The 26,870-nt window shown below is 39.7% G+C and overlaps 1 protein-coding gene across 3 annotated transcripts in view; it reads left to right on the top strand.

The window, feature by feature from the left end:
• neto2a (neuropilin (NRP) and tolloid (TLL)-like 2a) overlaps window positions 1-26,870 on the top strand; it is a 46,836-nt gene that overhangs the window by 9,530 nt on the left and 10,436 nt on the right. For all 3 annotated transcript variants that reach the window (XM_073070076.1, XM_073070078.1, XM_073070077.1), the window contains exons 3-7: window positions 15,047-15,187; window positions 15,458-15,706; window positions 21,085-21,129; window positions 21,239-21,366; window positions 26,407-26,635. In XM_073070076.1, the coding sequence (XP_072926177.1) occupies window positions 15,047-15,187; window positions 15,458-15,706; window positions 21,085-21,129; window positions 21,239-21,366; window positions 26,407-26,635 (792 nt within the window). The remainder of the gene's footprint in view (window positions 1-15,046; window positions 15,188-15,457; window positions 15,707-21,084; window positions 21,130-21,238; window positions 21,367-26,406; window positions 26,636-26,870) is intronic.

Raw genomic sequence — 26,870 nt, forward strand, 5'->3', positions numbered from 1 at the left:
ACTCCACGTTGACAAATACAGTACAGCGTAAATGTCTTAGGCACCCCCATATATACAGTATGCTGTAGGTCTACAGTAAAGTAAGTTTATAATGCCTCGAGTCAGTAGTTTAAGTTAACTGTGTATGTACTGCCTAAACCACATAGTAACTGCATGTATATTCTGCAGTATGCATAGAATCTTAGACTGCTGCATAATACATTCATCTAGAATGAAGTTCCAGACTGGGTGTGATTCCTTCTCTAGTGAAGCATTTTCTGTTGTCTCTATCAGGCTATTTTGACCCAGTATGATACATTTGGAGATGATGGATATTTTTCTATTTCCCATCACAAAGATAAGTTTTATGTTGGGAGGTAGATTGGTGACTGAACAGCAGGTGAACATTAGCTTGTTACATTTGAAATAGACTTTTTTTCAATTTTCTGCTGCACCGCTTGTCGTTTTGTCTTCCATCTTTTCAATATACGATAAACATGCACAAGCCAAAAGGGCTAAGGGTAAAGAAATTAGTTAATCAATGCACTGAAGTATATCGGGCAGAAACATTGGTGTGGACATGGTGAACTGAGAGGGTCTGGTCTCTCTAAATTGTTGGGCTCTGTGACTTTGAGTGATTCTCTTCCCAGATATGAGATAATTCATTCCTAGACAACTAGGACTTTAATTTACCAATTTTTGTTGGAGGTTTTTCTACGGACACTAAATGCTGATCATGCTGGTGACATTGACATCTAGGAATGGGTAAATAAAAAATAGTTGCACCACTTTGACTTAGTATACACGGACTTTGACCATCTGTCTGATGGCTGAAGAATGGTCTTCCAATCTTCCAGTTCATCTGTCCTGACTCCAAGCACAAACTTACCTCAATCAGTGAGAGCTGGTTACAACATCTCCTCCTCTCTGATTATCAACACAGGTGCACCTCGAGGCTACATGCATAGCCCCTCTGCTCTACTCTCCATGCACACAAGACTGTGTGGGTAAGCACAGCTTCCGTGCCATCTTCAAATTTGCTGGCAAGGCTGTTGCTGTTGGACAACTCATAGCCGGTGATGAGTCAAGTTACCCGAGTGAGATAGGATACCTGGTTGAGTGGTGCTACACCACTCTCTCGCTCAAAGTCTGCCAAACTAAAGAGCAGATTGTTGACTTTGAAAGGAGAAGGAGGGTGAACATATGCCAGTTTACATTGGGGGGTTGGCAGTGGAAAGAATCAGAAGCTTTAAATATCTGAGTGTTACTTGATGACCTGTCCTGGGCCCAGCACGTAGATGAAATCACAAATATTTTCTTAGGAGCTTAAAGAGGTCCGTCTTGTTATTGTACACTCTGACAAATTTCTACACATGTACTGTTGGAAGTATCCTGACTGGTTGCAATATGGTCTGGTATGGCAATTCAAAATGCACAGGAATGTAGAAACATAGAAACATAGAAAATAGGTGCAGGAGTAGGCCATTCGGCCCTTCGAGCCTGCACCACCATTCGGTATGATCATGGCTGATCATCCAACTCAGAACCCTGTACCTGCTTTCTCTCCATACCCCCTGATCCTTTTAGCCACAAGGGCCATATCTAACTTCCTCTTAAATATAGCCAATGAACCGGCCTCAACTGTTTCCTGTGGCAGAGAATTCCGCATATTCACCACTCTCTGAGTGAAGAAGTTTTTCCTCATCTCAGTCCTAAAAGGCTTCCCCTTTATCCTTAAACTGTGACCCCTCGTTCTGGACTTCCCCAACATCGGAAATGATCTTCCTGCATCTAGCCTGTCCAATCCTTTTAGAATTTTATACGTTTCAATAAGATCCCCCCTCAATCTTCTAAATTCCAGTGAGTATAAGCCTAGTCGATCCAGTCTTTCTTCATATGATTCCTGCCATCCCAGGAATCAATGTGGTGAACCTTCTCTGTACTCCCTCTATGGCAAGAATGTCTTTCCTCAGATTAGGGGACCAAAACTGCACACAATATTCTAGGTGCGGTCTCACCAAGGCCTTGTACAACTGTAGTAGAACCTCCCTGCTCCTGTACTTAAATCCTTTTGCTATGAATGCCAACATACCATTTGCCTTTTTCACCTCCTGCTGTACCTGCATGCCCACTTTCAATGACTGGTGTACAATGACACCCAGGTCTCGCTGCATCTCCCCTTTTCCTAATCGGCCACCATTCAGATAATAATCTGTTTTCCTGTTCTTGCAACCAAAGTGGATAACCTCACATTTATCCACATTGAATTGCATCTGCCATGAATTTGCCCACTCACCTAACCTATCCAAGTCACCCTGCATCCTCCTAGCATCCTCCTCACAGCTAACACCGCCGCCCAGCTTCGTGTCATCCGCAAACTTGGAGATGCTGCATTTAATTCCCTCGTCTAAATCATTAATATATATTGTAAACAACAGGGATCCCAGCACTGAGCCTTGCGGTACCCCACTAGTCACTGCCTGTCATTCTGAAAAGGTCCCGTTTACTCCCACTCTTTGCTTCCTGTCTGTCAACTACCGGTAATTCTCTATCCACATCAATACCATACCCCCAATGCCATGTGCTTTAAGTTTGCACACTAATCTCCTGTGTGGGACCTTGTCAAAAGCCTTTTGAAAATCTAAATATACCACATCCACTGGCTCTCCCCTATCCACTCTACTAATTACATCTTCAAAAAATTCTGTAAGATTCGTCAGACATGATCTTCCTTTCACAAATCCATGCTGACTTTGTCCGATGATTTCACCTCTTTCCAAATGTGCTGTTATCACATCTTTGATAACCGACTCTAGCATTTTCCCCACGACCGATGTCAGACTAACCGATCTATAATTCCCTGGTTTCTCTCTCCCTACTTTTTTAAAAAGTGGGGTTACATTAGCCATACTCCAATCCTCAGGAACTAATCCAGAATCTAAGGAGTTTTGAAAAATTGTCACTAATGCATCCACTATTTCTTGGGCTACTTCCTTAAGCACTCTAGGATGCAGACCATCTGGCCCTGGGGATTTATCTGCCTTTAATCCCTTCAATTTACCTAACACCACTTTCCTACTAACATGTATTTCCCTCAGTTCCTTCATCTCACTAGACCCTCGGTCCCTTACTATTTCCGGAAGATTATTTATGTCCTCCTTAGTGAAGACAGAACCAAAGTAGTTATTCAATTGGTCTGCCACGCCTTTGTTCCCTATGATCAATTCACCTGTTTCTGACTGTAAAGGACCTACATTTGTCTTGACCAATCTTTTTCTTTCCATGTATCTATAAAAGCTTTTACAGTCAGTTTTTATGTTCCCTGCCAGCTTTCTCTCATAATCTTTTTTCCCTTTCCTAATTAAGCCCTTTGTCCTCCTCTGCTGGTCTCTGAATTTCTCCCAGTCCTCAGGTGTGCCGCTTTTTTTTTTGCTAATTTATATGTTTCTTCTTTGGACTTGATACTTGTAAGAAGATGAAAGAGTAGTGGTCTCTGCCAATACATCAAGGGGACTTCCCTCCCCATTACTGGCAGCCTCTACAGGTAGTGCTACTTCAAGCAGGCAACTCGATCATCTAAGCTTCCAACCATCTGAGCCATGCCATCTTTTCCCAGCTATCGTTGAGCAGGAAACTCCATGTCATCGAGTTCAAGAACAGCCCCTTCTGTTCAGCCACTCAGTCCCTGAACCAACCAAAGCAATACTGATCTTTGCAGTTTAGCAACATTATGACTACTTTAAATATTTTGCACTAAAAGGGACTTCAGTTTTGTTTTGTTCTAATTGTAAAAGTTGTATATAAGTATTTTTTCTTGTGAATGCTGCTTATATGATGCCATGTGCCTGTGATACTTCTACAAGTAAGTTTTTCATTGCACTTTGCATGTATGTACTTGTGCTTATGACAGTATTTCGTGACTTTACCATAAAACTGTAGTTTCTATTCTTGCCAGAATTACAGGCTGTGCAGGATTGTTTACAGTTATGGGCTGCTCTGTCAATCACATTTTACAATTTCTCAAATTGAAAGTATTGTTTATAAATCCAGTATTCTTTTGTAACTGGCAGAGATTATTGGACCCTCTATCATATTGTGTACTTACATTATCCACCATGCCAACAGAAACAGGTGATACAAGCAAGAGATTTGACAACAGCTAAATCCCTTAATACTTCTAGCTGGTTCATAATTCACCTCCCTTTGCATAATCCTCTTTCAAATATTAGATGAATTTCACCTGAAGTTTTGCCATTGTCAAGGCAGTGATTTTGGAATTTTTTAAATGCTCCTGAGGAAGCTTTTGGATTTGCATATTATTTCTACTCAATTTTATACCGGAGAATATCAGAGTAGACAATCATGCAAGGTCCTTTTACAACCAACTTTGCTTTTTATCACAATCAATATAACAAATGCAACACTGCCATAGATCCTCGTGAATTTTTATTGAAAATTATTATATTTTTTTGCCAGAACTGTTCCAATAAAATCTCCTAATTGAACTATTTATTTTAAAAAGAGAATAAATAGAGGAATGCCAGTAAAGTCAGGCTGCATTGGATGCACTTAAGGTTCACTGTCAGTTTTGATAAACCTTTATCTTTGGGCAGAAATGACCATTAGCCAGAGATTATTGGGAAATTCTGGCAGTTTCAGCACTTGGTGTAAGTCCAAACATGGGTCTCTCAAACAATCTCGGACTTACTAGTCGGTTTCCACTGGCACTTTTCCAACTTCATTCCAATGCTGAACTCTGATGTTATGCTGTGAAGTCTGCAAACTGTGTCTTCATCAGACTCGCCGCAGAAACAGTAAGCCCATTCATTTGAAGAGAAAGCAATGGTTGCAAAGAGTCTTGGTAAGTACGAGGTTACTTACATAATTGTTTGGATTCATTGAACCTTCCATAATGTTTTGATGGTTTAGAACTTTATATACTTTCATTTGCTAACTTATTCATTGCTTTTTTTTTTAGAAAGATAGTTTGTGCTTTGTTTTGGCTTGATATGTTGTTCATGTAAGATGGCATTACATTGTTCAAGGTCACACTGCTGTGCAGTGCCATGCTCTGGGGTGGTGCACATGGGTTGGTACCAATTCAGGAAGTAAGTAGATACCAAAGGATTCAGAAACTCAGTGGATGTAGCCATATATAGAATGTGGCTTCAAGAGCAGATCAGAGGTGTTGCATTCTGCAGTGAGTAACTAACCCGCCCCCTGACTTCCCAACACCTGTCCACCACCAGAAAGCAGTGTGATGAAGTACCTGACTGCCTGAATGCAGCTTCAATAACAGTCCAGAAGTGAGACGCCATACAGAACAGGGCACACACTCACCACCCTTCAGATACTCACAGTAAACATTGTCTGTACCATCTACAGAATGTACTGCAGCATCTCACCAAGACACTTTAGACAGCACCTTACAAGCCTATGGTCTCTGCCAGCTGGAAGAACAAAGCACGAGAACACCACCACCAGGAACACAAGCCACACACCATCCTGACATGGAAGTACAGTATATTGCTGTCCGTTGTCACTAGATCATAATCCTGGAACCCCCCCCCCCATATCTCAAGGATTGCAACAATTCAAGAAGGCAAATGACCTTCACCTTCTCAAGGGCAGTTAGGGATGGACAATTAAATGCCATCTCAATTTGGAAAGCACACATCCCCTTGCATGAATAGGAAAGAAACTAGGTAACCCTGTAACCCTTGGGTCAGTAGTGAGCATGAACAGCTTATATATCACTTTATTCTGAAGCTTCTATTCCAAAAATTGATAGTAGGAAATCTGGACGGCATGGTGGTGTAACTAGTAGACTAGCTGCCTCACAGTTCCAGGGGACCTAATTTCGTTCCTTATCTCTGATGCTGTCTGTGGGGAATTTGCACTAACTCCCTATTATCATGTTGGTTCCTCCAGCTCTTCCAGTTTCCTGCTAAATCCAAAGAAATTGCAAGTGTAAGTTAATTGTCCTGTCTAAGTTGTCCCTAGTGTGTAGATGAGTGGTATAATCTAGTGAGGAGTTGAGAGGAATGTGAGAGAATATTATGGGTTAGGGTAGAGCTTGTTTAATCAGAATGATTGGTGGTCAACACCAATTCAGTGGGTTAACAGGCCTTTTTCTCTGTTGTATCTGTCTGTGACTTTGTGACTCTAGATAATGACAAGCTACTTAAAAAAATGACGGCACTTGGTGTAGAAAGTCACTTTGTCCAACGAGCCTAGAATGCTGAAGAAAGTAGGAGTGGGAAGATATTTGTTTATGACAAATTATTATCTTTTATTGGAACGGGAGAGGTAGTTACAGGTCAAATACAAGTCGGTTGGCTTAAATTTTGTGATTGACTACTTAAGTCAAAATTAATGAACACTTAGAAAAATATGGATTTCACATATCATTTGTTAAGCAAAACTGTTTTCATTGATTTGTTTGAGATTCTCAATGAAGTCAGAGGAAGGATCTATTAGGATTGTCAGTTTCTGTGTATGCATGTTCAATTTTTCTTAATCATTAATGATCTGTGTTTAAGTACACAGGGCATGATTTCAAATTTACAGATATCAGCAAACCCTGAAATACAGCGAAGGGCAGTGCACAGTAATAGTTTTCAGGATGGCAGACTATGATGATATTGCACCAATGTATCAGATGAGCTTTTGCCACATTCTACCAAAATGTTTGCATTCTGGGAGAATGAGAGACTCAATATTAACTCAAAGGTCCAGGAACAAGGGGAAATTGAAAATTAAAGTACCGAATTTTTCAAAAGATGTGAAAGCTTAGTGAGGATATCTAAGATATTTATTGAAATTGTGCCAAAACTGAAAGACATTAGTTGTGTAGAACAACAGGATATAAACCTAATTGAAGCAGCCTTACTGCTAATCTCTCCTGTTGTGTCTTTTATTAAATCATAGATCTATCAGTCTGTTTCCTTTAATCATTGATACAATTCAATAAAAAACTAACACCCTCGTAGTTAGAATTGTCTGAGCATTAATTGCCATTTGTGCTCAGGCAATGGAAGTGTTGTCCGACATCAGTTCTGACATCCCTGGCTCTGAAGTAAGATAATACTTACTCACTATCTTAGATTTCCCCAACTACCTAATAGGTTCTTCCTACTTACCATGTCACTTTTCATTAATAGTTTTAAAGTTTCTTCATAATAAGAAAGATCATGCTTCTTACAACAAACATGTTATGAGCAACTTCATTAAGACAATAAGACCATAAGACATAGGAGCAGAATTTAGCCATTTGGCCCATTGAGTCAGCTCCATCAATCAATCATGACTCATCCTTTTTTTCCCCTCCTCAACCCCATTTCCTGGCCTTCCCCTCATAAACCGATGCTGAGTCCAATCAAGAACCTATCATGTTCTCCCTTAAATACACCCAACGACCTGTCCTCCACAATTTCATGTAGTAACCAATTTCACAAATTCACCACCCTCTAGCTAAAGAAATTTCTCTGCATCTCTGTTTTAAATGGATGCCCCTCTATTCTGAGGCTGTGCCCTCTTGTCTTAGACTCCCAAACCATGGGAAATGCCTTTTCCACATTGTCTAAGCCTTTTAACATTCAAAGGATTTCAATGAGATCCCCTCTCTTCCTTCTAAATTCCAGTGAGTACAGACTCAGAGCCATCAAACGTTTCTCATATGGTAACCCTTTTATTCCCAAAATCATCCTTGTGAACCTTCTTTGGATCCTCTCCAATGCCAGCACATCTTTTCTTAGATGAGGAGCCCAAAACTGTTCACAATACTCAAGGTGAAGCCTCTCCAGTGCCTTATAAAGCCTCAGCATCACATCCCTGTTCCTGTATTCTAGACCTCTTGAAATGAATAATAACATTGCATTTGCCTTCCTCACCACTGACTCAAACCGTGAGTTAACCTTCAGGGTGTACTGCACAAGGACTCCCAAGTCCCTTTGCATCTCAGATTTTTGGATTTGCTCCTCGTTTAGAAAATAGTCTGGACTTTTGTTTCTACTACCAAAGTGCATGACTGTGCATTTTCCAACATTGTATTTCATTTGCCACTTCTTTGTCCATTCTCCTAATTTATCTAAGTCCTTCTGCAGCCTACCTGTTTCATTAACACTACCTGCTCCTCCACCAATCTTCGTATCATCTGCAAACTTGGCAACAAAACCATCTATTCCATTGTCTAAATCATTGATATACAGCATAAAAAGAAGCAGTCACAACACCACTAGTCACTGGCAGCCAACTAGACAAGGATCCTTTTATTTCCACTCTCTGCCTGCTACCAATCAGCCAATGCTCTAACCATGTTAGTAACTTTCCTGTAATACTTGGTAAGCAGCCTCATGTGTGGCACCTTGTCAAAGGGTTTCTGAAAATCCAAATATACAACATCCACTGCATCCTTCATCTATCCTACTTGTAAACTCCTTAAAGAATTCCAACAGGTTTGTCAGGCAAGATTTTCCCTTAAGGAAAGCATGCTGACTTTGTCCTACCTTGTTCTGTGTCACCAAGTACTCCATAACCTCATCCTTAACAAGTGACTCCAACATCTTCCCAAACACTGAGGTCAGGCTAACTGGTCTATAATTTCCTTTCTGCTGCTTTCATCCTTAAAGAGTGGAGCGACATTTGCAATTTTCCAGTCCTCTGGCACCGTGCCAGGGTCCTATCACCTGCCTGCCCTTCCTGACAGTCTGACTGCAGGCTATCTTTGCTGTTTTACCATCTGTCATATCCCGAGTCCCTTCATTCCAGTTCCTACACCCCACTACCAAGTTAGTTTAAACCCTCCCCAACAGCTCTAACAAACCTGCCCGCGAGAATAGTGGTCCCCCTTGGGTTCGGGTGCAACCTGCCCCTTTTGTGCAGGTCAAACCTCCCCCCAGAAGAGATCCCAATGATTCAAGAACCTGAAGCCCTGCTCCCTGCACCAGCTTCTCAGTCACGCATTTATCTGGCAAATCATCCTGCTTCTACCCTCGGTGGCATGTGGCACAGGCAACAATCCAGAAATTACTACCTGGGGGATTCTGCCTCTCACCTTTCTACCTAGCTCTCTAAATTCTCTCTTCAGGGCCTCTTTACTTTTCCTTCCTATGTCATTGGTACCAATATGTACCAAGACATCTGACTGTTCTCCCTCCCTCTCTAAAATGCTGTGGACGCGATCCAAGATGTCCCTGACCCGGGCACCTCTGGGAAGCAACGTACCATCCAGGTGTCCCATTCATGTCCACAGAATCTCCTGTCTGTTTCTCTGACTATTGAGTCCCCTATCACTACTGCACCCTCTTCTCCCTCTTTCACTTCTGCACCATGGACCCCTAGTCAGTCATTAATCATGAATGGTTTTGATAGAGTAAGTCATGAGCAATTGTTTCTGTGGCAGAGAGGACAGTAACCAGGGAACACAGATTAATGTAACTGATAAAATGTTGAGCATGGACATCCAATAAAACGTATGCAGGAAATTGTTGTGACTTGGGATGCACTCTTTGAAATGATGGTGGGAAGCAAATTCAATGGAAACATGATGATGATTCAATGGAAGTCAGATGATTATTTGAAGTGAAAAATAAGAGTAAAGGAATAGCACTAATTAGATGTTTTATTTAAAGACAAGATGAGTCATAAATTCTCCTTCTGGATTGAATCATTCTAGTGGACGGATTGGCACCAGTATAACAGCTGAACGCCTGACTAACCACAACTCTGAATGCATGCCCAGGCACTGTATCTTACTCTCTGGAGCAGAGCTGCATGAGAGGAAGTAAACTACATGATGAACCGCCTGAATATCCTGACAGCCTATACTCAGCGTGGTATTGTCAGTCAGAAGCAAAAGCCTGACAGTGGCCATGCTGACCTATTTTCACAGAATCTAGCTATCAGAGACCCAGCACCAAAGCAATGCTATCCCTGCACATAGAGATGATAATGGTAAGCTGCAGTCTGGGATTTGGTCCCTTCTCCTCACTGGCATGCTTCAATGTGACTAGGAAGAATCTCCGAGTTAACCAGTACAAACAGTGGCATCCGCTCCGGACTTCAAAGCGAGTGGTCCTGGGTTCGAATCCGGCTGGCTCCTTTCCATCCATGCTGGGTTGATTGTCGCGCTAACACAAAAAAACAGACAAATGCTAAGAAAATGACAGTGGTTGCTGCCCGAGGTGCCAGAAGGCGTGAGAAGAACAACTTCAACCAGTACAAAGGGATAAGCTATTCCTTGCCTGCTTACTCGTACATTCACCTGGGCTTTCATTCTCATTCCTTGTTTTCTGGCGTGCCATTCTACGTTAATAAATGGCCAAATTCTCCTAAATGTTTTCAGTAATTGTTTACAGCCTGTTAGCAAATAAATTGGACATTAAACAAATGTTGCTCATATGATGCTATGTGTGTCTGCTGCAAAAAAAATTCAATGCATCTGTGCATACATGTACATGTGTACATGACATTAAACTTGATGTTGACTAACAATATTGTCATTGGTAGCACATGTTAATCAATAAACAGCAAGTCCCCAAATGCAGATGCTGGTCTTATGTTCTCAATCTATTTCACAGAAAAAAGATTGCTAGTGAGTTCTACACCAATTTAAACTGATTTTGACAATGCACTGCATAATAAGTGAGTACAGGTCAGTTAATCTTCCAGTCTGTTGATTTTTGAAGTTTATACCTTGGACTGCTTATTGTTGCAAAGTATAAATACCACGTGACTCTACTCTCCAATGGGATCATAGTTTGTCTCTGCATCTAGATACACTCTCCTACTAATCTTTTTTTTTAATCTGTACCTCTTTACACTTACTTTGATGAGTCCATTCCTTACAGATCAAACAATAACAAAAATTATCAATATAGAAATTCTGCATAAGTAAAGGACACCCATTTTAAATAAAGCTCATGTATTGATTGCTTTTGAAGTCTTCCAGATCTTCTTACAAGTTTTGATATCATATTAACCATTCAACTGGCTTGGATTTACACTATAAGATATTCCTTCTTCTTTGTCGGGCTTCCTCGGATTTCATAGTTCATTTCTAGAAATGATTAAGTGGTTCAACTCTCAGATCATTTGCTCCATATTAACATTTTGGTCATTATTTGTTTTGGCAAACCACTGCTAGACCTGTTACCTACCACTTGTATATGTTTGTCCTGGTGACGAGGCTGGGAAAATTAATGCAGTTGTTCATGAAACAGTATTTCTCTGATAAGTGTCATAGCAACATCTCTGACTCAATCACTTCTGTTCTTGAAACAAAATTTGGCAATATTTTAAAATTTTGTTCAATGAAACTACATTTGGTGGAACAAAGTTCAAGCATATTATCAATCTGCATCTCATCGACAGTTTTGCAATAGGTACCTCATGGTACTCTCAAGAGTTGTCCTGATCTTAACGGAGCACTGACCAAGCAATGTTTTACGCTGATATAAATATCCTTACTTGAATCCTTCTCTAGCTATTTTGATTATTCTGTCTTGTGCTCCATCTTAATGATATGAAGAAACAAGATGTTTGAAAGCATTCAATTTCATAAAATTTTAAGGGTTTTTCGAAGCTGTGAGATCATAAGAAAAAGACTCCACCAGTAAGCAATGATGTTCAATTATTACGTCAGTACTCATACACAAACTCAATTTTTTCTTTATTTGACTTTATTTTGACTCACTAGCAGATCAGCACCAGGGAATAGTCATCTTTTATACACAAAAGTCTGCATACCATTCCTTGTATACCGAAGTGTGAAAAGATTTGGTAGGGCATGACCATGACTATAAAAGAGCTCTTTTTTACCAGAATTTTGGTAATATCTGCATTTGGCTATCAATGATTTGAGGTCATTGTCCAAATGACGCCAGTAAGCAATATTACTTGCAGCCGCATCATGCTTACATGTGTTCAGTGTGAAGTTTGACCAAGCTGCCTCCCTAGTGTATTGGATATTACCACTCAATACCTCAACCTGATGCACCTCTGCTCACATGACAATCCATTGCAGTGATTACATTCTGTACCTCCTGTCAACACAGACCTTTCTCCAACATTGGGACTTTCTGGGCTTGGCTGTGATTTCAGACAGTTACTGGAAAATCCTCAAGATTTCCAACATTAACATTCTCAGATGGTAGACATGACTGAGTATTTACAATGACAACTCACTTGAGATTCTTGTCCTCAGTGTTATTGAAGGATTTCCTCATCTTCATAGTCTTGACTTCATCACACTAAGTTTCATTGCTTTGGGGCTTAATATTCCTAATTGTGGCTTGTGATCTGTTGTCGGCATAAAGGATTTCTGTAGTAAACAGAGACAGAATTTTTTGATTCCAAACTCAATTAAAAGTGCTTCTTTCTCAAGTTGTGTATGAATTATCTTATACCTTATGAGGGAATAAGAACAAAATGGGTACCTTCTGCCGATCCAAAGAGATATTCGTACACCTACCTCATAATAAGCATCACATGCCAATTTCAACACACACAGAATATCATAGTGAAAAAAGAACTTCACTTGCTAACACTTGCTTGAACTTTCCTTGCTCCTGGCTCCACCTTCGTTTTGCATCTGTGTTGGTGTGAGCACTGTCATAAGATCAGGAACGATCAGAGCTCCTGTTGTGTGATTTGATGGCATCCCAGGGCGGGTACTCAAGATGTGCATGGTGCAACAGGTAGGTGTGTTTACAGACATTTTTAATCTCTCCCTCTCCCAGTGTAGTGCTCTCTTGCTTCAAAACATCCACCGTTGTTCTGGTACCTAAAAAGGCCAAGGTAACATGTCTGAATGACTGGCGTCCTGTCGCACTCGCCTCAATAACAAGGAAACGTTTTGAAAGGCTGGTCAAGGACTACATCTGCGGCTTGCTACCACCCACACTGGACCCCTTACAATTCGCCTACCAACACAACCGATTGACAGATGACACAATAGCCACTGCTCTACACACCGCCCTTATACATCTGGAGAAGAAGGATTCTTATATGAGAATGCTGTTCTTGGACTACAGGTCAGCACTCAACACCATAATTCCCTTCAGACTTGACAAGAATCTCAGAGACCTCGGCCTTCACACTACCTTGTGCAGCTGGATCCTGGACTTCCTGTCAGATCATCGGCAGGTGGTAAGAGTGGGCCCCCTCATCTCTGCCCCTTTGACCCTCAACACAGGAGCCCCCCAGAGCTGTGTCCTAAGCCCCTTCCTTTACTCTCTGTATACACATGACTGTGACACCACCCACAGCTCCAATCTGCTAGTTAAATTTACTACATTGATTGGCCTTATCTCAAATAATAATGAGGCAGCTTACAGAGAAGTCATCACCCTGACACAGTGGTGTCAAGAAAACAATCTCTCCCTCAATGTCATGAAAACAAAAGAGCTGGTTCTGGACTATAGAAGGAATGGAGACAGGCTAACCCCTACTGACATAAATGGATCTGGGGTTGAAAGGGTGAACAGCTTTAAGTTCTTTGGCATTAACATCACTGAGGATCTCACGTGGTCTGTAGATACCGGCTGTGTGGTGAAAAAAGCACAACAGTGTCTCTTTCACCTCAGACGGTTGAGGAAGTTTAGCATGACACCCTAAATCCGAAGGACTTTCTACAGGGGCACAATTGAGAACATTCTGACTGGCTGCATCACTGCCTGGCATGGGAACTGTACCTCCCTTAATCGCAGGACTCTGCAGAGAGTGGTGCAGGCAGCCCAACACAACTGTAGATGTGCACTTCCCATGATTCGGGACATTTACAGAGACAGGTGCATAAAAAGGGCCTGAAGGATCATTGGGGGCTCGAGTCACCCCAATCACAAACTGTTCCAGCTGCTACCATCCGGGAAACGGTACCGCAGCATAAAAGCCAGGACCAACAGGCTCCGGGACAGCTTCTTCCACCAGGCCATCAGACTGATTAATTCACGCTGATAGAATTGTATTTCCATGTTTTATTGACTGTCCTTTTGTGCATACTATTTATTACATATTACTATAAATTGCACATTTAGATGGAGACATAATGTAAAGGTTTTTACTCCTCAAGTATGTAAAGGATGTAAGTAATAAAGTCAATTCAATTCAAAGACATGTTTCCTTTGCTTTGACTTCACATGGTACTCATGAAGTCTCCTGACAATCAACAGATCAATTATAACACAAACAATGATCCACTCATCGAAGTATTTTAACCAAGGTGACTAGAAAACCTTTGATAAAGACGTGATTCCTTTGGAAAACCTAATATATGAGAAGAATCCTTATATCAAGGTTAAAGGATAGTGTGTGTTGCTGGTTAGCATTGTTGACATTTAATTCTATGTAGCTACAAAAGAGGTCCACATCAATGATTACTTATGACTGTGATAAAACGATGTACTTTTCCAAAGTGGGTGGCAGATATTGTTCATCATCTTCAGCCTTGTATTTGCCACACTGATCTAACTGTCTTAGACATGTACACGTTTTGCCCTGTGTGGGCTGTCAGACATAAGTGTGTGTCCTGCTATATTGGTGAGTCTCGAAAAGTGGAATGAACCACAGAAGTTAGAATTGAGTCCTGACTGGTCAGCTGATATGGAAATTGGACAAATATGACAGTTTCAATGGCCGTTACATTTGACATTGTGTTCCCTGACAACTGCATGAATGAACTGATTGATTCTTTGGATCACTACAGTAATGTCCTTGAAGCTTAAGTCCCAGCATTGACTAACGTAATTATCTGGTCTAATGGCTTTTGAGAGTTTATTAAGATGACTGCTTGATCGCCAGTGAGTAGAACACATCTCTCCTTGTTTCTATAGGTAGTGTGGTCATTGCTGGGTACATGCTACTGTCACGTTAATCGTGAAGTTGGTGTTTTGACTGCAATGTATTCAGCACTGTGTTTCAGACACATTGTTATATCAGCTATCAAACTAATGCATCAATCTCTAGTCAATGCATTTAGCAACAGCCATGTCCCAAGCATATACCAGCCTGCCACACACTGAGCTTTGAGTTTAAAACAAAGTAAAGTGTATTTGCTTCATTCTTACAGAAGGACAGAACTTCATACCGCATCATAAGTCAGGAAAACAATGCGGAGTTTGGGTCCGGAATGACAATGGCGGATATTTTGCTTCACCAAATTACCCAAATGCCTACCCTCCCAACAGAGAATGCATCTACATTCTGGAAGGTAATGCAATTTCCACTTGCTCGAAGCCTGGTGTCAGTGCCCTACAAAGATGTTTTCACAGTATATAAGGGATTAACTACAGTATTTAGTTGACGAGTGACTCCGTATAATTTGTTACAACTGCTAAACTGTAATTGGTTTTTTCCACTCTTGTTCAAAATGTTCCAGAAAATGACAAGATTACTTCGTTCACTGATAATCTTGATATCTGAGGCAATCCTAGCCTCGTTAGAACTACATACATTTATTAGCATTTTGTTGTATCTGCAGCGGCCCCTCGTCAAAGAATTGAACTCACGTTCGATGAGCCCTATAGCATTGAACCTTCCTGGGACTGTCGATTTGACAACTTGGAAGTCAGGGATGGACCATTTGGATTCTCTCATCTCATAAACCATTACTGTGGTCAGCAAGCTCCATCACTCATTAAATCATCTGGAAGATTCTTATGGGTAAAATTTACCTCAGATGAAGAATTAGAAGGCTTTGGATTTCGAGCCAAATACACTTTTGTACCAGGTAACTAATTTACCACAATGTGCACTGTGGTCTAAGTAAATATGTATAATATCATTGAATGACACATTTGGTTAAACGTATATCATTATGCACATCTGAGAAAGACCTTAAGTAACCAGATACACCTTTTGGAGCTCTCTGTGCTTTCCACATGTAACTTCTACAAAATTGTATATATATAAACATATAATAAACTTCACATATGGCTTATGCCTGACACAAGTGATGAGGATGCGATAGAGAGAAAATTAGGAATCTTTGGAAATATTCTTGAATACGTCAAGTTTCTGTATCATCGTAGAAGTTGGGCAAATCTAAAATCTTCAGTAGGGGTGGTGAACCTTTCTGAGAGTATGTGCCCAAATTGGTATTAATTTTCTAAAAAAGTTCTCTTGTGCACCATGGTAACAGGCTGGGTACACCTTATCTGAAATTCCAAAATCTGAAAAGATCTGAAATCCAATTTTTTTTTTGAGTGCCGACAAATGGAAAATGCCACATGGCGCTGGTTGGGTTCCCAGGCGATGCACTAGTCTCTGGGCATCACAGACAGTTCTGGGAAGCCACCTCACATACGTAATGAACAGAAGTTAATGATTTTTTTTAAAAAAACACTGCATAAAGTGAGAAATTAAGATCTCAGTCGTGTTTCGAAAGAATGGATTTGTCAGCATTGGAGTGAACACATGCTGCTTAATGGTATGCTGTTTATGAAACAAGCAAAGAACTATCACGACAAACTGAAAATTGAAGGCAATTGTGAATGTTTGGCATACAGCTTGTAGAAATTTCAGAAAAGGCACGGCATTGAATTTTTAAAGATATTAAGGATTTTGAAGATAATCAAAAGATAAAGTGTCTGCTGATCACTAAGTATTAATAAATTTATGAAGATCGTCACTGATGAAAATCTAACACCAGAGCAAGTCTACAATGCCAATTGTTTTATACCTTACATAAACACCCAAAAAAAGGCAAAATACAACTACAGTGTACTGTAACCTTTTAATCAAATCATGGCATCATAGGTGGAGACTGAAAGCCTGCTGTTCTTTGTTGTTGATCAGCAGCTGATTCAGGTATTCTCTCCCGATGCTGCAGAGCTGCCCCTGCACACATTTATTTTCATTTTATTAATGGTATGTAACAACTTGACTGTTAAGTACACACGTGTGTTGAACAAGTGTAAGATAAAGCTTGCTTACTGCTAGCACGTAAATTCAGAGTTGGAAATGATGGCGATCCCAGGCTATCCCGTTATGTATTCTAAAATCCAAAAATGCGAAACACTTCTGGCCCCAAGCATTTAGGATAAGAGGTACTCAACCTGTAACGATAATTATGGACTTTTTATAAGGAAAAAGGATGAGTCCTGTTGCATGTTTGCATGTATTTATTGTTTTACTATTAATAAAAGTATAATAGAGACAGATTGAAATAAATGAAGTATTTTAGAAAACATTAAAAAAGTATTAATATATAATCTATAACATCAGTAATGTGAATGTGAAACTATCAGCTTTGGTGCACATTCATGAAAGATCAGGGAAAGAAACATGAACACTCATTACTCTCAATGAGACTTTTGTTGGTGAACCAATGATGACAAATGTTTTATATCTGGTGTATATTTGGTTGTTTTGAGAGTTGCACACTAGTTTCATCAGTAAGTCTACTCCTATAATTTAATTTGACCTAGTTTATCATTGAAACTAATGACTCACGGAAATATGTTGATGAAAATACTGGTAACATTGCCATTGCAAAAGAAATGGAAGTGCTAAACTACCTGCAGTATTTACCATGATTATCACTGAATAACTAGCGTTCACTCACAAATGACAAAAGGAAAGCATACAAGCAGAGTGAAGTCAATGCCAACTAGCCCAACTGTTTACAATCCAAATACTGATGTGTACACCAGGTCTGTGAGGATTTCATAACATATCATGTCACATGTTCTTGCAACAGTCTAGCTTGTGCCAAACCAGCTCGAGATATCTCCTGTGAAAACATCTCACTGCTGTCAAAAAAAAAACATTCTCTTCTTCATTTGGGAGTAAAGATAATCATTATGTATTATTTTTTATGGGTGGAGCTTATAGAATTGAGGGGCTGCACGCCAACATATTTCTTGTGCGTGCCATAGGTTTGCCACCACTGAAGACCAGAAATGACAAGACTTGGCCTCATACTCAAGCACAGGAGAAATAAGGGGCAGGGCATACTGATTGTTAAGTGTAAGCTTTGTAACTATTAAGACAGGAACAAATCGAGGCTGGAGCTCACACACCCAACTCAGGAATTCTGGTGTTTATCAGACTTAAGTAGAAGAGATGGAGATAAGTGATACTGGTGAAAGTGACAAAGAGGGTGAAGCATTCCTGTATGAGAACAGGAGAGAGTATTTATTCTGACTGAAGAATGAGAAATCCACAACAGCGGATTTCTGATGGCAAACAACACAAACGTTTTTTAGCTCAATGACGTGATTGTAGACTATAGAATTCTAGTAAACTGGCACCATGGGTGGCTGCAGAAATTCATAACCAGTAGCTAAAGGGCAGGTGAGACCATTGATCATACTACCGTTGTGCTGAAGAATTTGCCTTTTCACTGTCATTTTCACCTGCATTGACTACTGCAAGGCAAATTTGTGTCCCCTTTTACAGCAAACAAGTCTAGCTAAGTAATTAAATGCACAAGAATGATAGTTTAAGCACGCATATAAAATCACCACGTTGACAGACGTTATTTCCAAACACGCTAAAGGATTTCAGCCATGGTGAAGTGTTAATGATGTGAGTGATTTTGGTGCAAATGAGAGGTCTCATAGTTACTAATATGCTGGAGATCGTCCATGATGAGTATGCCACTTCACAGCAGTAAGGGAGTCCAAACTTCAAGAAGAAATGGTACTTAGCACGTGTAAGACCAGACCCAAGCCTGCAAGCCAGAGTAATGACTGTCCCCAAGTAGGTTCTTAATTTGAAGGGGGGTGGGGGAGAAGCCACAAAAGAGAGACCTAGAGTTATAAGACTCATTGAGAGATATAGCTTGAGTACAGGCCCTTCAGCCCAATGAGTGCATGTCAGCCAGGGTGCTCACCCAGCTAGTCCCAATTTCCTGTGTTTGGCCCATGTCAGTCTAAGCCCCAACCCTCCACCTACCTGCTCAAGTGCTTCTTAAGTAATACTATTGTACCTGCCTCAACCACTGCTTCTGGCAGCTCGTTCCAGATACTCGCTAACCTCTGCATGGAAAGGTTGACCCTTAGGTCCCTTTTAAATCTTTCCCCCCTTCAACCTAAATTGATGCCATTTGGTTTTGGACTCTCCTCGCCTGCAGAAGACATTGTTGCTATCTCTTTTACCCACACCTCTCATAATTTTAAACATTTCTCTATGGTCACCCCCTCATTCTCCTATGTTCCAAGGAATAAAGATCTAGCCTCTCTTAATATCATCCTTGCAGATCTTTTCTGCATTCTTCAGTCTAACCACTTCCTTCCTATAAAAGGGTGACTAATACTGAACTCAGGATTCCAAGTGCAGCTTCACCTTCGGCTTCTATAACTGCAACATAATGTCCCAGCTCCTATACTCAGTGTCCTGACAGGCACTCTGACTTGTCCATAATTAAGCTGATTAAAGAGATATAAAACCTAAATAGCATAGGTACCATATTAGTGAGAAATGCGGTAATTTTAATATTAAAGTAAAGTTAATGATCAGCCTATCTGTATGAACATTGATCCAGCTAGTGACACTTCAGTTACTGGTAGTCAGACGTACATCAACGATGTCAGCAAAATTCTATTCATCAAAAGCAGGCTAAATCTGGAGACGTTTTCTGGCAAAAGATTAAAACACTGTCAAATGTGATGTGCAGCTCCTCATAATTGTCAAAGGGTGAAGGTACCAATTATATTCTCGTCATCGTCTTATAAATCTTCTTCACCTCTATGTCTACCTTCCAGCCATCCCAGCCCCCAGATGGAGTGTATGCACCAGCAATAAAACAAAACTAGAATCATGCAGATGATGGAAATATGAAATAAAAACAGAAAATGCTGAAATTCTCAGCAGCCTAGGCAGCATGGTGAGAAGAGAAACAGATGTTTCCAAAATGTTCAAAATTAAAGATGCTTTCAGATCCAGAAACAGGAAAGAGCAAAGACAAGAGGGGGGAAAAGGATGCTCCATGATCTAGTGAAATGCAGGAGATTTTAAGTGACAAAAGGGGTGATAGTACAAGATGAATTAGTGTAGTAAAGAGATTAGTGGATAATAAAGAGTTATTCTTTTCTGGATGTATCAACCACCAACAATGATGTCAAGTAACTCGTTCTAGCAAAAGAGAAGGAGCTCTTAGTTGTTCCTTCCACGATGCAATCTAACTTGAAGGGGAGCCTGTGTTTTTGCAATATTGCAACAGGGATTTGTGGAGAAGGGAGATATCTTAGAGGAATCTTTCTCAAGATGAAGTGATGTAACTGAATCATGAGTGCAGAGCACCAATAACAATCAAGTGTATTGCTGAGACCTGGATGGTCACAAGTCTTTTTTATGTGGTTCAAGCCCATCCATTCAAGCAAGAAGTAAATATTGTTTTGCAATGCTGACTTGATGGAGGAGAATCTTTTGAGAGATAATGAGCAAGTTACTTGTTAAGTTTACCCCTTATGAAATCTGCTGTTATAGATTAAGCATTGGGCTGTTTAATCAAAAATAACCCCAAAATGTTACTGGAAGAATATATATTAATATTCTATATCATGGCACCCTAATCCAAATGTTGACCAATTATCCCTGTATCCAATTCTGTTCCCAAGAAACCAGAATATCAATGTCCCAGGAATGTGGTGATTGGTCTTTTAGTACCATGACCACTTCCCTTCTTTAGATATTGCCTTCTGCTGAGTTTCTGTAGCACTTTGTGTGTGTTGCTCTAGATTTCCAGCAACTGCAGAATCTCTTATGTTTATGATTTCTTGCTCCACTGCGAAGTCTCTTTAAGGTATGCATCAAGAAGATTGAATCTTCTATTTGATAGGAATTCAGCAAGACCCTCTCACTCTGCTGCCCCTCTGTAATCTCTGCTGCTATCACCTGCCACTTTGTACCCCTTCCCTTCCCTCCACCTTCCTATTTTGACTTCCTATTTTTCATTTCTAGTCCAGATGTGAGTCTCGGCACAAAACATGAAATGTTTATTCCCTTCCATAGGTCACTTGCTGAGTTCCTTCAACATTTTGTGTGTGTTGCTCTATCATATTGCTTAGTGTCATGTTTCTTCAAACAAAATAAAGCAAAATATTTTAAATCTGAATGTTAGTTGTAAGGTGACAAAACAATCAAATGGTCCTATTTTTGCAGATCCTGACTTTATCTATCTTGGTGGAATCCTGAATCCTATTCCAGGTATGATAACCTTTACATGTTCAAATTGACTCTTTAACATGAGCCTAATTGAATAAAATCTCAATGTTTTATTTTTTTCCTAACCACTCTTACCAATATGTCTCTCCAGATTGCCAGTTTCAGTTATCAGGGTCCGATGGGATCATATACTCCAGTCAAGTGGAAAAGGAGGGGAAAATAAAACCAGGAGAAGCCATTGACTGCATCTGGACAATTAGAGCCCCTGCAAAATCTAAAGTATGTTACACTTCCACTTTACACAGGGCAATGTTCAATGAGAGACTTGTATGCTAGAGCATTTGGTATAAGATGTTTAGACCAAAAATATCATAGCAATTCTTGCCCAGGCTAGTTCAAAATGAAGAGGATACTGTTTATGAGTATATTTGTTAGTCTTGTTATAAGTATGGAGAGGCATAGATTATACTGAAATCATTGCTGAGTTATCCACATTGTTTCGAGTTCTGCAATAAATTCAAATCTCCAAGGATTGAAAGTCAATAGCAAGGAAGCTTAATTTACTCTGATTGATCTTCCTTGGAAATGATTTTAAACTGTGCTCACAAATGGCACATTAAGAAAATCCAAAGAAGCTTCCTCTGTTAATACCAGAAAAAATATCAAAGATAGAAAAATATTTGTAGATCTCTCTCACTTGCACACTTCTTAAAATAATAAATGCTAACAGGAAAATTACATTCTGGAAGTAACGTTTCCTTCAGTTTACGCTATTAATTGGTGGATAATTTAGTTTTATGGGTTGTTCTACAATTTTATATTGTGACTATGGGATTGTAGCAATCCACGCACTATGCCACTGTTCTTCTTAAGAATCAATTGAAATTAATCTCAATCTATTATTAAAAGTTTTTCTTCAGTTAAAATGCAATATTGGAAGTAGTGTATTAGTGCACTTTCTCTAGTACTTTCCAGACTGATTTGCTTTAGTGAAAATATGTGAGAAAGTTAGTTAATTTCACAGCTCAAAATATAGCTATGCAGTTTACTTTGATTATCATGAAATTTCATCAAATGTGATGTAATAGGCTAATATTTAATATTAAAATATCTATAGCCTCAGCGTAATGAATACCAATAACATCCCAACATATTACAGCCTGAAACCTATTACAGAAAAATGATATTACATAAATAGCATAAAGAACAATGCTGCCAGAGAGAAAAATTTCTACCTGGCTAATATACATTTGAAACCATACATTGATATAATTTTGAAAAGATTGCTTACTCTACTAAAAGTCATTTGTTTTCATTACTGATTAATAGGAATTTTCCCTGAGGCAGGGAAATTGGAATTTGCAAGTCAACTGTCATTTGACCTCCAACCACTATTTAAAATTTATATTCAATCATTCTACTTTCTTATTTGGCAGGTAGCCATTTGATATTTTCTTCAAGTATGCTTGTCATGTCCTACAGAATAATACAATCAGTACCAAAGTTTCTAGTTTGAACAACTAATTATACCTTGGGCAATATAGTAACTTACATGAATTACTTTAATTGTCATTGACGTTGAAAGCTCTGCTGTTTCTAAGTATGATAAACAATTTACTCCATCATGCATGATAGATACAATTCATTACTCGGTGGCACTGGGATCCCATGAGACTAAGCTAGTTCATTTAGACTTAGTATTGAACGATTAAGTTTATCCACAAGTCAACATTGATTACTGGAATTTGTCTTATGCAGATTAGCATTAGATAAGACTCAGAGGCTAACACTAAGAAACATTTTCAATTAATGCTGGAAGAGATAATTAAAATACGACTAAACTATTCTTTGTAATCAACAGACATGTTACAGAATATAAATGCATTTTCTAAAAGTTTCATTAAGGTTTCTTCATGTTTTGCTTCACTGGAAAATATATCTACATATAAGATAATCAAGTGCATATAATAGTGTGTATTATATGTAATGTGAGACTGTTCCATAGTCTTACATAAAAAGGCCATTTAATACTATATATATTTAACATTAGTGTTCAAACTTCTTTTATACAAAATATCAAAAATAAATATTATTGTGTACTGATAGTTATATTACCAAACCTTTAAATGAATGGGTATGTATCTTCCTTTAACTCAAATGCCTTTAATTCTGTGTCACAAGGGAACTGAAAAGAACGCAACCACAGTGGCATCAATCACAGATTTGTATGCAAATGGTCTCCCTTTAATGTCAATATACAATATAGACTGTACACCTAATATTAAAAGAACAGGAAGGATGTAGATACAATTGAAAGAGTGCAGAAGAGATTTACAAGGATGTTGCCTGGATTGGAGAGTGTGCCTTATAATAATAGGTTGCAAACTCGGCCTTTTCTCCTTGGAGCAACGGAGGATGAGAGGTGACCTGATAGAGGTGTATAAGATGATGGGAGGCATTGATTGTGTGGATAGCCAGAGGCTTTTTCCAGGGCTGAAATGGCTAACACGAGGGGGCATAGTTTTAAGGTGCTTGGAAGTAGGTACAGGGGGATGTCAGAGGTGAGTTTTCACACCCTGTGGTGGGTGCGTGGAATGCACTGCCAGCGAAGGAGGTAGAGGTGGATACAATCGGCTCTTTTAAGAGGCTATTAGATAGGTATACATGGAGCTTAGAAAAATAGAGGGCTTTGTGGTAGGGAAATTCTAGGTAGTTTCTAGAATAGGTTACATGGTCAGCACAACGTTGTTGGCCGAAGGACCTGTAATGTGCTGTAGATTTCTATGTAACTCAACTACCTTAATATTGCAAAGCTACACAGGATAATCTATGTTGATAAATTATATTTTGTCAGTTTTAGTTTCCTATACCAATGTTGGATTGTGGTAATAATTTCTGTGGCACACAACAAACAGTGCAGAGACACTGGTCTAGAAATTAGATTGGCACTAAAAGGAATGTCTTAAGTAATGTTGTGGAGAGATGGGAACAGGAATTGCCCTAGTTTTATAGGAGATACCCCTGCTGCAAAATTTTGCTGTGGATGAGGCTTAAAGTATTTTGTGATTTAGAATACCATCTGATGCAGAACGTGCTCTGCACACTTCCTTTTGTTACTCAGTGAAGGATATTAGATGGGCTCCAGGTTGAGTGTATAAGAGGTTTGTACCAGAGTTGGATGTCAGAACAGGATGGAGAGATGATTTGAGGTTGAGGTTGAGCTCCAGGTGACCAGGAAGTTGGTCAGTTAGGCAATTATTGATGGAGGTCAGGCAAAAGCGGTTGATCAAACAGAGAAATCCGACTGTGATGTAATTTAGTTAAAGAGATGAGCTGCAATCTTTAAGACATCAGCAGAAAGCTGGGGGTGAGGGGGAGATGCCATCACCTGGAAGGTATCTTGCACTCTTTAACAGTGGACTAGGCAAGATTGGAACCTTCTAACCAATTCAAGACAGGTCTCAATTACCCATTTCAGTCTGCCTTGGTGTGAAGTGGTGCCAAAGTGTCATTACACTCAAATTGTACTACTAGTGGCATAGTAGGTCGGTTAGCAGAACTGCTAAGCAATAGCACCAGAGACCCAAGTTCAATTCAGTGCTGCCTAAATGGAGTCTACGTGATCTACCTGTGACTGCATGGATATACTTCAGCTGCTTTCTCTTTCCTCCGTACCGGAAAGATGTGTGGGTTGGTGTGTTAATTTGCCACTGTAAAATGTGTAGGTGAATGCTCTGTGTGTGAGTCTGAGGAGGGAGATGAAGAGAGTGTGAGGAGATTAAAACCTAAGCTTAACACATAGGATCAGTGGAAATGAGTGGTTTCCAATATGTGTGCACTCAGAGGGCAGAGGAGCTGATTCCCTTACGACTCCACGACCAACGTTGTCACCAAGTTTTCTGTAAATCTCTCTGCATATAGACATCAAGCATACAGATGCTCTTCACCCTTTCTCAAAGTGTACAGCCAATGCATGAGGTAGCTGCCTGCATTTAGTGATAGGCGTTCTCAAACATTCCAAGCATGTAATAAACAAAAACTTTATATTTCAATCTTAGAAAAAGTCCACCACTTGACAATGAAATAGTTTTCAGGCTCAGTGTTCAGTATATACTTAGTCTTCGTATCTGTCCATTTCTGTGTACGTCAGTGAATAAGTTGGTTTAATGTGGGAGACTGATGGCTTACTGGCACAGGAGGGATTATTCCCCAGACACAGACTAAAAGAAGCATCGTGTTTGATCTGAGAGATACCAGTTTGATCATGAATCTCCAAGTCTAATATGCCCATGTTGATACATGTGAAATCTAAAATTTAAAATGTCTAAAAATTCACTCAAAATCAAAAATACTGTGGATTCTGCTTAATAGGGACACATTGGGGCGAGTAGATTTTGGCCCAATCAAGCGGCTGCCCCAATTAGCTGAAGCTTCATGGAAATAGTTAAACAGGTATAAAAGAAGACAAACTACCGTTTAACAAATTATGTATTTAAATGAAATAGAGAATAAATTGGAACATTACCAGAACTATGACAGTACTATAAAACAGTATATTAGTTCCGAATAATTATCGACAGAGGATTCGTTCCACCTATGCTGAGAGTTCTTTTGATTGGCTGTAAATGGAGAAAATCAGTGCAGAACCTTGTGCAGGTAGTGGACTGCCTTCAAACAGTGCTTTCGACAACTGCATTCTCCAAATCTTTATTTTAATTGTAACATTCAAAATGATTGTCGATACCTTCATGTTCCCCATAGTTCCTAACTGGTTGAAGTAGTGAAATTGTTTCATTTTAACTCCCTGGCATCTCCAAGCCTGAATGTTTGAAACCGCAGTGAGCAAAACAGTTCTGAATTGTCTTACTGTTTATTGCTCACCAGCTATCGGTGACAAAAATCACGGATATTTCAAGACCAACACAAAAACTGTTCACTGTAAGCACAGTGTATTGTGTAAAGGCCACACAAGTGCACATGACTGACGCAAGTTGGAAAATGTTCAGCAAGGGTCTCCTCCCCAATTAAGCAGCATAGTGTCCCAAATAAACATTTTCTCAATTAGTTTTTGTTCTTTAAGAGCTGACCTAAATAAGCAGCTGTTCTGGTTAACCAATGGCCCAATTAACTGGAATCCACTGTATTTATTAATGGTTAACCATTGGAGAAGTGATATCATCACCCTCCTCGATACATGGTTGCGAGGGGCCTGCTGTTTGCTGACTCTTTCTTTAGCTGTGAAGATATACAACAATATACCTTGAAAGAACAACAAAGAGAAAAATCTGTTACTGAAATTCAACGTCTTTCTGTTGGCAGATTTATTTACGTTTTATCGACTATCAAATGCACCACTCCAACGAATGCAAGAGAAATTTTGTCGCTGTGTACGATGGGAGCAGTGCCATTGAAAACTTAAAGGCCAAGTTCTGTAGCACTGTAGCCAATGACGTAATGCTGCAAACTGGGGTGGGCGTAGTTCGCATGTGGGCCGACGAGGGCAGTAGGCGCAGCAGATTCCGAATGCTCTTTACTTCATTTGTGGATCGTAAGTGAATGCAGCCTGCTGATGTTAGTACGATTTAGTTTCTTGCGAGATTCTCACACAACAGATTGTCTCAGGTGGTAATGTTTTGTACAAAATATCAACCGCATTCTACTATGGCAGCAGAATTTTAATATCAATATCAAAAATGCAAAATTGGAAATTATGCAGTGCGATACTTGCATGATTGGGTGTAACGTGATTCCCCAGCCATCTCAAACCAGAAGCAGTCAAGTGA

Source organism: Hemitrygon akajei, chromosome 17, assembly GCF_048418815.1.
Source record: "Hemitrygon akajei chromosome 17, sHemAka1.3, whole genome shotgun sequence".
NCBI lineage: Eukaryota > Metazoa > Chordata > Chondrichthyes > Myliobatiformes > Dasyatidae > Hemitrygon > Hemitrygon akajei.